Source organism: Mustela putorius, unplaced genomic scaffold (genome assembly GCF_011764305.1).
Source record: "Mustela putorius furo isolate JIRA1106 unplaced genomic scaffold, ASM1176430v1.1 tig00000117_pilon_pilon_pilon, whole genome shotgun sequence".
In the NCBI taxonomy this organism is placed as follows: Eukaryota; Metazoa; Chordata; class Mammalia; order Carnivora; family Mustelidae; genus Mustela; species Mustela putorius.
The window spans coordinates 560,989-573,771 of NW_025421286.1; the positions used below are offsets into that span (position 1 = coordinate 560,989).

Here is a 12,783-nt window from a genome sequence, read left to right on the forward strand (position 1 = left end):
AAATAGCTAATAATTTAATATTGAGGTACAGATTCAAATTAATTGAAATGTTTTTAACTATCAGAATCTCCAGAGTGCTTTTCAAGCTCATTTACATAATAAACCACTTATAGGTGAGCTAAGTTAGGAAATTAGCTAATAATCAACAATGACCAAAGATACAAAATTGCAGGGGAGGAAATACTATAATCCACTGATCAAGTGATAAAATAGAATGATAATCAACACTTTAGCAGGAATTCTTTTCCTTAAACTTAACCAATGGATTTTAGAATTCATATGGAACAGTAAATAAATGAAAATATCAAATAATATTTGAAAATAGAATCAATAAAAAGATACCAATCTTAATTAAAAATGCAAAGTAATGAACATTAAAATAATACAAAAAGATATAAAACATATACGAATGAATAGAACAGAAAATAAAGTTCAGAAACATAGGGAAAACCCCAAAGACTCCACCAAAAACCTACTAGAACTAATAAATGAATTCAGCAAAGTCACAGTATAGAAAATCAATGTACAGGAATCTGCTGAGTTCCTATACACTAGTAATAAAGTAGCAGAAAGAGAAATTAAGAAAAAAAAATCCCATATACAACTGCACCAAAAATAACAAAATACCCAGGAATAAACTTAACCAGACAGGCAAAAGATCTGTACACTGAAAACTGTAAAACACTGATGAAAGAAATTAAAGACCAAAAAATGAAATGACATTCCACGCTCATGGATTGGAAGAACAAATATTGTTAAAATGTATGTATTACACAAAGCAATCTATACTTTTAATGCAATTCCTATCAAAATACCAATGGCTGTAGTCATCAAGACAGTATGGTATTGGCACAAAAATGGAAACATGGATCAATGGAACAGAACAAAAAACCAAGACTAAACTAATATCATACGGTCACTTAATTTTTTTAAAAAGATTTTATTTATTTATTTGACAGAGAGAGAGAGAGAGACAGAGAGCAAGGGGAGTAGGAGAGGGAAAAGCAGGCTTCCTGCTAATCAGAGAGCCCAATGCGGGGCTTGATCCCAGAACCCTGAGATCATGACCTGAGCCAAAGGCAGACGTTTAACAACTGAGCCATCCAGGCACCCCAGGACACTTCATCTTTGACAAAGCAGAAAAGAATATGCAAAAGGACAGTCTCTTCAAGAAATGGTGTTGGGAAAACTGGACAGCACCATCCAAAAAAAGAAACGGGACCATTTTATCACACAATACACAAAAATAAATTCAAAATGGATTAAAAACCTAGAAGTGAGACCTGAAACCATAAGAAACCTAGAACAGAACACAGGCAGTAACCACTTCAATACTAGCCAGAGCAACTTTTTCTAGATAACTTGCCTGCTGCAAGGGAAACAAAAGCAAAAGTCAACCACTGGGACTACATCAAATTAAAAAGCTTCTGCCCAGCAAAGAAAACAATCTTAAAACTAAAAGGCAACCTACAAAATGGAAGAAGATAATCTACAAATGACATATCCAATAAAGGGTTAGTATCCAAAACACAAAGTTCAACACCCAAACAACAAATTTAAAAATGAGCAGAACACATGAACAGACATTTCTCCAAAAAAGACATCCAGATGGCCAAGACACATGAAAAGATGTTCATCATTACTTATCATTAGGGAAATGCAAATCAAAGATACAATGAGATACCACCTCACTCCTGTTAAAATATCCTTAAGGTATAAATTGGTAATTTGAGAAGTTTTCCATCTTTGTGATATTCTTGGTATTGGTTTACAAATGACATATCCAGTAAAGGGTGAGTATCCAAAATATAAAGTCTCACAGTGTATAATGCTACTGCCTCTTTGAGACTTAATAAATATTGAACTGTAGCTTTTCTGTATTGATGTTATATATTTAACACGATCCACCAGGAATTTGTGCTGTTAATCAATTTCCTGATACTGTTGATTAAACGTCTTTCCTTCCATATTGTTTTGTTACAATTTCTGTTTTAGACACCACTGAATTCTAATACATAGTGCTATGTATTTCTGAACTTTGCTTTTTTTAAAAATTTATTTCATTTTATTTTAAACTCCACATACAGTGTTATATTAGTTTTAGGTGTACAATATAGCAATTTGACAGTTCTATACATTCCTCCTGCTCACCACAACAAGTGCACTCCTTAATCCCCATTACCTGGTTTTATATATACCAATTTATACCTGTTAGAAATACCTTAAATGGCATTTATTTCAGTATTTTCTGTGTCAGAGCATTAACCTTAACACAGAAGTTACATATGCCAAATATCATTCAGTAACATTCAGATAAATTACATACTAAAAGATTCTACAGAACAATATTATAAAAGAATTATTATCAGAATTTGTAAATGTTAAGAATCAACATGTATCCTCTGAAGCTCAAATAACTAAGCCTGACCTAGACTTAATTCTACTAGAAAAATTAGTCTTTAACAAGAGTATAGCTAATTCTCTAACATCAGAATTCTAAAGGTTATCAACTAGGAATTATATATCTTAATTTTCATTACTATTTATAAAACTTGTTGCTTTCAGTAATTAGTAACCAATCAGGTGTTCAGTTTGCTCAACATTTTTCTAGGAATGCTAAAATGAGTTCAGAAGATGAAGAAATTATATACAAATACAGGTCAAATATATAAAAATATAATTTTAATGTATATAATCTATCTCTCTTATTGTCTTAGTTTATAAGACTACATATAAAACATTAGTCTGTATTTTTTAATCCTCCTAAATGCATCAGTGAGATTAGTTTCAGTTTACTTACTGTGTAGTATCTACATCTGCATCAGGCTTAGTGCTCAACTGTTCCAGACAGTATATAAAAATCTAAGTTAAAAATAAGAAGTTTCAGTAACATGATTCTTAGATATTAATCAATTTGGACATTAAAAATAACTTTCTGTAAATAAATTCCTTTTTTTTTTAAGAGAGTGTATGCACATACACTCACAAATGGAGAGGGGTGGGCAGAAGGAGAGAGAGAATATTAAGCAGGCTCTAGCACGGCATCAGAGCCTGACGCAAGGCTTAGTCTCATGGCCCTTAGTTCATGACCTGAGCTGAAATCAACAGTCAGATGCTTAACCAACTGAGCCACCCAGGTGCCCCAATAATCCTATGTAAATAAAAAAACCCAAATGTATACTAAGTGATATTTATGTGATTTAAGTGATATTTATGTATGTATGTGTATCTCCCAGAAGTGATAGAATAAATATCCCGTATATGTACATAAATTAAATGCTGAAAGATTTAAAGCACCTATGTTTTGATCCAACTATAAATTCCTGAATTTTAGGAAAAAGACCTTTTCCTTCCTTTCATCCACTTAATTGCATGCTCAACTTTGTTATGTTCTGACAAAGCACTAGTCCCAACCAAAGAACTTCACACTGTAGACACAATGTAAACAACTATCATGTCATTTAATTTGTGCTGTAACATAAAGTAAGAGGAACACACACAAAAAAGTATAATATAAAGTATACAAAAGTATACTTTTAAAAAGTATATAAAAGTATAAACGTATATAAAAAGAGGTATAATATAAAGGGGTATTGCTAGAACAAGCTGGAATTAATCCTACCTTGAACTTTGTTACCTTACTTGCCATAAACTATTACAGACTCAGACAAGATGAAAAAATAATGTTATATATATATTATTAATAGGTGGGGGTTTACCATAATTTGTTTTATTTCAGGTTTCAGGGCATCAGTGCTTTTACATATTACCTGCATGATATTGATGCTGAGTTGACAAACCTCCTCCTGTGTTTTAGGTTGTTGAAAGACCTACAAAGAAGAATTTGGTAAGTTTTTGGACTTCACTGAGAAAACAAAATTTTGTGTTTATGAAGCTTGATATAAAAAGAATCACATGGGAAACTGCTTCCAGTGTGGGTAACCTTAATCTGAAAGGGACAGTGATAAAGAGCTGCATTCCAGGCAGTGTTTTTGGCCTGAGAATACACTGGCATGGAGCAGCCTGACAACATTCAGGTCAGTCATTCTCTCTGTATACAAAGTGTTGATGATTCCAATTACTCTACCTATAATGAATTCACATTTTAACTTGTCAGCCTATCATGGAACGAAGATTGACACCCTATGCAATTAAATGAAATAAAACAAGCAAGCAGCTGAGGGAAAAGCTCTCTAGAGCTGAAATGACTTATTTACAACTGTGATTCCCACAGGTTCCTGGAAAAGACTGAAACAGAAGTTGAATTTAATGGAAAACTTACACTGGCTTCTCCAGGCTTGCACTCTAGAACTCCTTTGAGTGACTGCAGAGAATGTACAATGCACTGCTCAAACTGATATGGCTGAAGGAAAAAAAAATATGTTATCTTAAAACTCAAAAATAAGCATTGGCTATTAAGATGCCGAACACTGCGGCACAGATGGCCCTTCTTTTCACTACATCTGTATCACTGGGGTAAATACCCCGTAGTGTGATTGCAGGGTCATAGGGAAGCTCTATTTTTAATTCCTTAAGGAATCTCCACACTGTTTTCCAAAGGGGCTACACCAACTTGCATTCCCACCACAGTGTAAGAGGGTTCTCCTTTCTCCAAATTCTCTCCAAAACTTGTTGCTTACTGTCTTATTAATTTCGGCCATTCTCATTGGTGTAAGATGATATCTCAATGAGGTTTGGATTTGAATCTCCCTGGTGGCTAATGATGATGAAAATTTTTTCATGTGTCTGTTAGCCATTTGTATGTCTTTACTGGGCAACTGTCTGTTCATGTATTCTGCCCATTTTTTGACGTTATGCTGAGTAAAATAAGTCAAGCAGAGAAAGTCAATTATATGGTTTTACTTACTTGTGGAGCATAAGGAATAACATGGAGGACACTAGGAGAAGGAAATGAAAAGTGATTTGGGGGAAATCAGAGGAGGAGTCTCATGAACCATGAGAGACTGTGGACTCTGAGAAACAAACTGAAGGTTTTGGAAGGAACGGGGTGGGGGGTTAGGTGAGCCTGGTGGTGGGTATTAAGGAGGGCATGTATTGCACGGAGCACTGACTGTGGTACTTAAACAATGAATCTTGGAACACTGAAAAAATAAAAAAAAAATTATAAAAGATATTGAACAGAAGCAAATAATGACCTAAAACTCTCAATTTTACAGTTTTATTGAAAGGAAAACAGATGCCAACAATTTAACAGATAATCTCTTAGACATCAAGATTTAGATTTGGCATGTTTTACACTTGATATCTAAAAATGGGTAAATCTTGAAATTCTAAAATATACCTACTTCTAGAACAAAAGTCAGGTATAAATAAAATTTTTCTTCAAAATTCTACTGAGAGGCAAATGACCTGATGAACAGATATAACAAGTTTATATTTTATTATTATTATTTTGAGAGAAAGAAAGCATGCTCAATTGGTAGGGGCAGAGGGAGAAAGAGAATCTTAAGCAGACTCCACCTTCAGTGGTGAGCCTGATGTGGGGCTCCATCTCATGACCCTGAGATCATGACCTGAGCTGATATCAGGAGTAAGACGCTTAACCAACTGAACCACCCAGGTGCCCCAAGAAAATCTTATTTTTAAGAAGTTTAAAGATAAGGCCAATAAGAAAATACTTTTAAAAAGAGGTGCCCCACAAATTCATATTTTAAATACCACTTCCAGGATATATTCTGAGCTCAGTCTCCTAGATCTTCTACATGTCTGGAACTGCTCAAAATTTAATGTTACTAATATTATTTATAGGAAGTCTATGATCTTTAATTCCAAAGTCATTACAGTTATTTTTTATATACATGAAAAGAACAAATGGGAGCTCAGAGAAAAATTGATGATGATGAGGAGGAGGATGCTGGAGGGGAATCTGCTCCAACTAAGACAAAGAAGACTTAGTGAAAAATGTTTAAGCTGACATTTGAAGGGGAAGAGGAGTCAATCCCTTAAAAGATAAGGGAAGGGGGCAGGACAACATGTGCATAGGCCAGCATGGGCAGAGACCAAATGGGTTGTGGAACCACAAGAATAGCAGTGCATCGCAACCACTAACCGTGAGCTTGGCAGTACAAGAGGAGGCTAGGGGTCTGGGTTTCACTCAGGAGCACAAGGCTACATAAGGCTCATAGTTCAACTGAAAAGCTATGTGCAAATGCTTCAATTTTTAAAAGAGATTGGGGGATAAAACTGAACAGAAGGGATACCTATATACAAAGATGATTCTTTTTTTTCTTTTTTTTACAAAAAGGAACCCACACTTAATGAAAGCTAAAATAGTGCCTCAACCTTACTATCATTTTTAGTACTCCACTTTGAAACAACAAGAGGGCGCCATAAAAAATACTTCAAAGTACCCCCAAAATAAATAAAAATAAAAGCATACAGTATGAAATACCAACAGCACACAAGTATTTCAAGAGTCAAAAAGTTTGTTATATACCTGACCTTATCCCCTCCAACCTACCTGCCTCAAAAGTTGGGAAAATCTAAGATGTTAAAATAATAATAGCATTAAATCCAAAATTCAACTGCGGGGAATTACATGTTGATGTTCATATGTAGTTACTTAGATTTCTTGCATTAATAGCTGAACTAGATTTTCTTAATTTCTTTTTATATTTATATTAATATAGTAAACGGAATACCAGAGAACTCTAGTAGTTTCAGTTAAACTGGGAGTAAAAGTACAAAACATATGCTATTTCTTTTCTCTAAAAGGAAACAGAACTATCTCTGCATATTGTTAGGAACCACCCAATTTAGCTGATTAAAGGAGTTATCACAAATCATTCCAGTTCTTAGGAAAGAGGAAAGTTCTCAGAATTGAAAATTTTAAAAAATTAAAAAATTAAAAATTTCAGGGAAAGAAAAATATATTACTATTTCTTAAAAATGTGACTGGTAGGGGCGCCTGGGTGGCTCAGTGGGTTAAGCCGCTGCCTTCGGCTCAGGGCATGATCTCAGGGTCCTGGGATCGAGTCCCTGCATCAGGCTCTCTGCTCAGCAGGGAGCCTGCTTCCTCCTCTCTCTCTCTGCTCTGCCTGCCTCTCTGCCTACTTGTGATCTCTCTCTGTCAAATAAATAAATAAAGTCTTTTAAAAAAAAATGTGACTGGTACTTTGGAAATGTTAAGATATAAATCAGTAGTCTATAATAGAATTTGAGACAATTTAAGTCATTGTTCAAAGTTTTTAAGAATTTTACAGATGTTAGGTTAAAATACTCAAAGCTGGAGCTGGAGCTTCAACTTTTACTCTATGCACTGACTCACCTTTTTTTTTCTGAAGTGAGGTCCATGCTGACTAGCTTAAAACACGCTCAGCTTTATCAACACTATTATGTTAGCATATTTCTTTACCAACATCTGGCTATAAGACACAATGGCTGACACCAGAATTATAACTTTCTGTGGGTCATTCATCTACAAAGTTTAGTCTTCTACTTGTATTTGTGTGACAAACATGAAATTATTCTATAGTTACAGTTTCTTAATATTATAGTTAAGCTTTAAATTGACTACAAACAAGTCTATAGTGGCCATTTCAAAATATTTTCAAAAAGGTTTAACTACTATAATCAAACAACCAAACTTAGATATGGCAGCCACCACATAAGCACACGGTGGGACCCAGATGTGGCAGTTATCATGTAACATTCACCGGGACCCAGATTCAGTTGCTATCACATAAGCACTAAATGGGACCCCGAGAGGTAAAGCGACTTCTTTAAGAGTGTATGGCTACTGGATCATCTGACTGGCTCAGTCAGAAGAGCATGCAACTCTTGGTTTTATGGTCCTGAGTTCCGGCCCCATGTTGGGTGTAGAGATAAATAAATAAACTTTAAAAAAAAAAAAAAAGATTGCATGACTACTATGAGACAGAACTAAGGACTGAACCGGGATTCTGTTCCCTTTCTGTTGACACGGTACATTTAGTTACCAATTCTGTAAAGATGTGACTTTTTTTTTTTTTTAGATTTTATTTATTTATTTGAGAGAGAGAGCACGGGTGAGAGGGAAGAGGAGGAGAGAGAACCTGAAGCAGAGTCCACACTGAGCACACAGAGCCAATCAGAAACATGGCATATTAATTTTAGAGTCATCATCTGTTCAGATGAGACTCTTAGATTTTCAAAATTATTTTGAAAATAGTTTTCATGATATACCATGTTTTCACATCTGTTTCATGGATTCCCACAATGATCCCGTAGGCGGGTGTATCAGTTAAATTGACATCCAGATGCTAAAACATCGAAGGCCTTTAGACAAGGTGGGCATTTCTTTTTTCTCTAACATTAAAGAAACTGAACTAGTGTGGCAGCTTAGTGATGCAGTCAATACGAAAGGCTCCTTCTGACTTTCTTCATTGTGATCCTTATTGTGGCTTCTGTCTCTGGATGGCCTCATGATCACAAGAAGGCCACTGTAGTTCCAACCACCCTGGCCTTATTCCTGTCATGGGAAAAGTCCAGCACTTTCTTAGGCGCAAGACACAGCTGACCAGTCTTCCTACATCTAGTTGACTAGAATTTATTCACATCCTATCCCAGTGGAGGCTGGAAAAATGCAGGTTTTTGTTGTTGTTGTTGTTGTTTTGCAGAGCACATTGTTAATCCCAACAGTTTCTGTTTTAACTTAGAAAGAAAAATGGAGAAAATACATCTGGGAATGCAGTCAGGTTTCTGCCTTCATCTACAAAGTTTAGTCTTCTAACTTGTATTTGTGACAAACATGAAATTATTCTATGGTTACAGTTGCTTAATATTATAGTTAAACTTTTTAATTGCCTGCTTGACCTATGTATGTATCTGGAGAGGTTTGCTGTTATTGTTGTTTGTTTTGTTTTGTTTTGGCTTAGAGGCCAGCGCCAACATTTCTTTCTATTTTATTTTTCTAAAAAATACAAGTTACTGGGTAACTTAGAATGAAGCACAGTCCATTTTAAAATGTAATGCAGATAACAGTGACACATGATGAAGAGTACCCTAAAAGAAATCACAGTTTTTATTAATTTTTAAATATTTGTGGTTAGTGTTAAGCAAAATTGACTCTGAAAAGGAAAGCATTAAGAAGTTTATTTTTCTATATATATATAAATTACATATGTAATTTATATATATTTATACATGTATTTTTATATATTTTCTATTTTTATATATTTCTATATATTTATATATTTTCTATTTCTATTATTATTTCTATTTCATTATTTTTTTCTATTTCTGAAAATGATATAGAATTACAATGCAGAGAATATATGCTTATTTTTTAGTTAACATATAATGTATTATTTGTTTCAGGGGTACAAGTCTGTGATTAATCAGTCTTACACAATTCAAAGCACTCACCATACATAGCACATACCCTCCCCAATGACCATCTCCTAGCTATCCCATCCCTCCCACAGCCTCCCCTAGAATATATGCTTATTAATAAAATAAATCATTATTTTGAATATAATATACACTAATGATTAATCACTGAAAAGAATTTAAACTTACAAGAGAAGTCAGTCCTTCATTATCTATAATCCAGTCTTCCTTTTCAGCTAACCTCTTTATTTCTAAAGAGAAAATAAGCACACAAATACTTTTTCTATTATAATTATCTAGTTGAACTTTGCAGAGATAAAATCTGTAAATATTATGGGTTTTCATCGTTTTATATGGGTTTGTAAAAAAATGAAAGATAAGTAATAATATAAAACATAATTCTGGTAAACTCAAGGATTTAAATATGTATTGTTTTCTGGATTTTTTTTTCATAAAACATTAATGTAAATAAATGTAGCCCAATTTGGAGACTGCTAGGCTAGGCTTAATGACAACTTCAGATAATGGTTTATTACTTATTCAAAGCACTCTTGAAAATAGTTAACATGTACAAAATAAGCTACAAAATATTTTTTTCCTAAAATATCTGATGAAAAATTTATATTGTTTTAATCTTAGACACTTTTAAAAAAAGATTTTTTAAAGATTTTATTTATTCATTTGAGAGGGAGAGAGAGTGAGAAGGAGCATGAAAGGGAAGAGTCAGGGGAGAAGCAGACTCCCCGTGGAGCTGGGAGCCCGATGTGGGGCTCAATCCCAAGACTCTGGGATCATGACCTGACCCAAAGGCAGTCACTTAACCAACTGAGCCACCCGGGTGCCCCTAATCTTAGACACTTCTGATGATTTACAAAGGAATGCTACCTGTCCCAACCTTTAGCATTTCAGGCTGTCTCAGGTCCCTAGTGGGAGCAGGTAAATTCAGAGGACACTGCTGTTTCTCACCTGGATTCTGTTCCCTTTCCGTTACACAGTATGTTTAGTCACCAATTCTGTAGAGATGTGACTTTTTTTTTTTTTTTAGATTTTATTTATTTGAGAGAGCGAGCACCGGTGAGAGGGAAGAAGAGGAGAAAGAACCTGAAGCAGAGTCCACACTGAGCACACAGAGCCAATGTTGCACTTGATCAATCCCACAACTACAAGATCATTAACCTGAGCCGAAACCAAGAGTTGGATACTTAACCGACCGGGCCGCCAGGGTGCCCTAAAATGTGACCTTCCTACTTGAAAGTCCTGGTGACAGACACTTATGGCTTATGTTATTTATAATGATGTTCTTGGCTGCCTTTGAAAATATTTAATATCCAAATTGCTGCTTTATAAAGATAACCCTTTTTTTATGATTATATGCACAAAATCCTGAAAATTCTAAAATATATAAAGAAAATGTGCATCACTTATAATTTCTACTATACAGAAAATCACTGTTAGTCTTTCTTCTGACTTTACACTGGTATTTCTAAATATTTAAAATATACATACAGGACGCCTGGGTGGCTCAGTCAGTTAAGTATCTGCCTTTGGCTCAGAGTCTTAGGATCCAGTCCCACATCGGACCCCTTTTCAGCAGGAGCCTCCTTCTGCCTCTGCCTACTGCTCCCCCTGCTGGTCCTCTTTCCCTTCCTCTCTTTCTCTGATAAATAAATAAATAAATCTTTAAAAAATATAGTATACATCTTTTCAAAACTGGACTCATACTTTATATACATTTTATAATATACTTTTTCTACTTAACATTTGCCATAAGGATGTTCTTATATCCTGAAATATTTTCAAGTATATCCATATTAATTTATGCATGGTCTGGCATCTCAGGTAAATAGATTTGGAAAGATATTTAGAAAAGGAAAAAAATCCTATTGAGCAGCTATTTGTGATCTAAAATATTCAATTTCCCATAAAAGTAATTCTGTCATTTTCAAGGATTAGAAGATAGAAAGAGGTGGCATATTTAGATAATCATTACCTAGCAAATGTCATTATTTTTTCTTAACATACCTTCTGCTGTGTGTTGCAATGTGACCATCACACAACGTACTCGGAGATCCAAAATGAGATCCTGGATAGTCTGTAACATGTCATTAGGAATTTCAAGGGCAGTCAACGATTCATAAGTAAGCCTGTGAAAGAGACACAATAAAACAAAAATGAGCAGAGTATGATATTGAAGCAATCCCTGTCATTAGTTTGGCCAGGCTATAGAGGTTATAAGCTACAATATCATACTGAAAGCCTAGGGAAAGTAAAACCATAATAGAATCATAATACAGCACTAATACCGAATTAAACAATAAGAAGATCCTCATTCAGTATGACATTCTCATCAAACAGGTTTAGCTTAGATGCTTTATGATACAGAGGAAATACTGGAGGCAAGAAGACAGTAAAATTCTTTGTTGACTATATTAAAAAATCTTATCCCAAATTGAATGTGTTGGTATTTCCTTTTTCCCTCAAAAAGACAAAAAAAATTTACCCCTTTTCAGAAGAATGAGTCCATATTTACCTTATAGTCTGGATGACATGAGCAAGCCACTGTCCTGAGAGCTCAGATTTCACCTCCCAGCCTCCATACTGCCTCACTCCACACTCTGGGATGCTGAGTGGGAGCAGGGCTCCACGGATCAACTTCACAAGACACTGCATTACTTCTTGAATCATTTTCTAGATAATTATGAGAGTAAAACTTCATTAGAAGTCATTAATTTGACTAAATCAGTTAACAGAATCTGCCTGAACAATGATGAATAGTTTGAATGTAAAGTTTTCTAGTAACTTTGGTCGAGAAAATCTTACCCTGTGAAAAAGTCTACATACTTATCCTTAACTTACCTTAAAATCATTTTGTCTTTGCCTTACATTCTTTGATCTTTCAATCTGGCCTGATTTCTCTGCAGTCTTAAAAATTAAAAAAGGAAAATCAAATATATTAGTTGTCTTCAGATAACAGTTGTATATAAAGAGACCATAAGATAAAGTTGTAGCTTGACTGAAAGGAATGTTTAAGACATAATCTAAGTTTCTGATTTAAAAACAGACTTACAAAAAATTTCTTATTCCAAAAAGAAGTTATTCATCTTCTTAAAACCTTTAAATACAATTTCCATAAATAAGTCTAAGAATTAAGTTGAAATTACTTCTTTTGTAGGTGAATTTCATGTGTCATATTCATTAATAATTGTTTATGGTTAAACCTAAATCATACCCAGGATAAATTTCTCAATACTTTTCTCATTAGATAGTATAGAAAAAAAAGGAAAAATACACTCTTGATTAACATCTAAGAATCTTGGGCTATCCATTCCCTTCCTTTAAGCATTATACTTGGCATTTTATTTTTAAAAAATTACAAATCACTGTTCTTTTAGGGACTTTATAGTTTAATTCAGGAGAGAATATATTCTAGAATTCTAAAACTATATTTTTATG

General features: G+C 34.2%; 1 protein-coding gene across 1 annotated transcript in view; it reads right to left on the bottom strand.

The window, feature by feature from the left end:
* The window catches only part of EXOC2 (exocyst complex component 2), a 283,158-nt gene that overhangs the window by 106,615 nt on the left and 163,760 nt on the right, over positions 1-12,783 (bottom strand). Inside the window, exons 14-20 of the mRNA XM_045089602.1 lie at positions 12,187-12,252; positions 11,861-12,018; positions 11,353-11,474; positions 9,520-9,581; positions 4,283-4,363; positions 3,771-3,830; positions 2,801-2,862 (exon numbers count right to left, since the gene is read on the bottom strand). Of these exons, the coding sequence (XP_044945537.1) occupies positions 2,801-2,862; positions 3,771-3,830; positions 4,283-4,363; positions 9,520-9,581; positions 11,353-11,474; positions 11,861-12,018; positions 12,187-12,252 (611 nt within the window). The remainder of the gene's footprint in view (positions 1-2,800; positions 2,863-3,770; positions 3,831-4,282; positions 4,364-9,519; positions 9,582-11,352; positions 11,475-11,860; positions 12,019-12,186; positions 12,253-12,783) is intronic.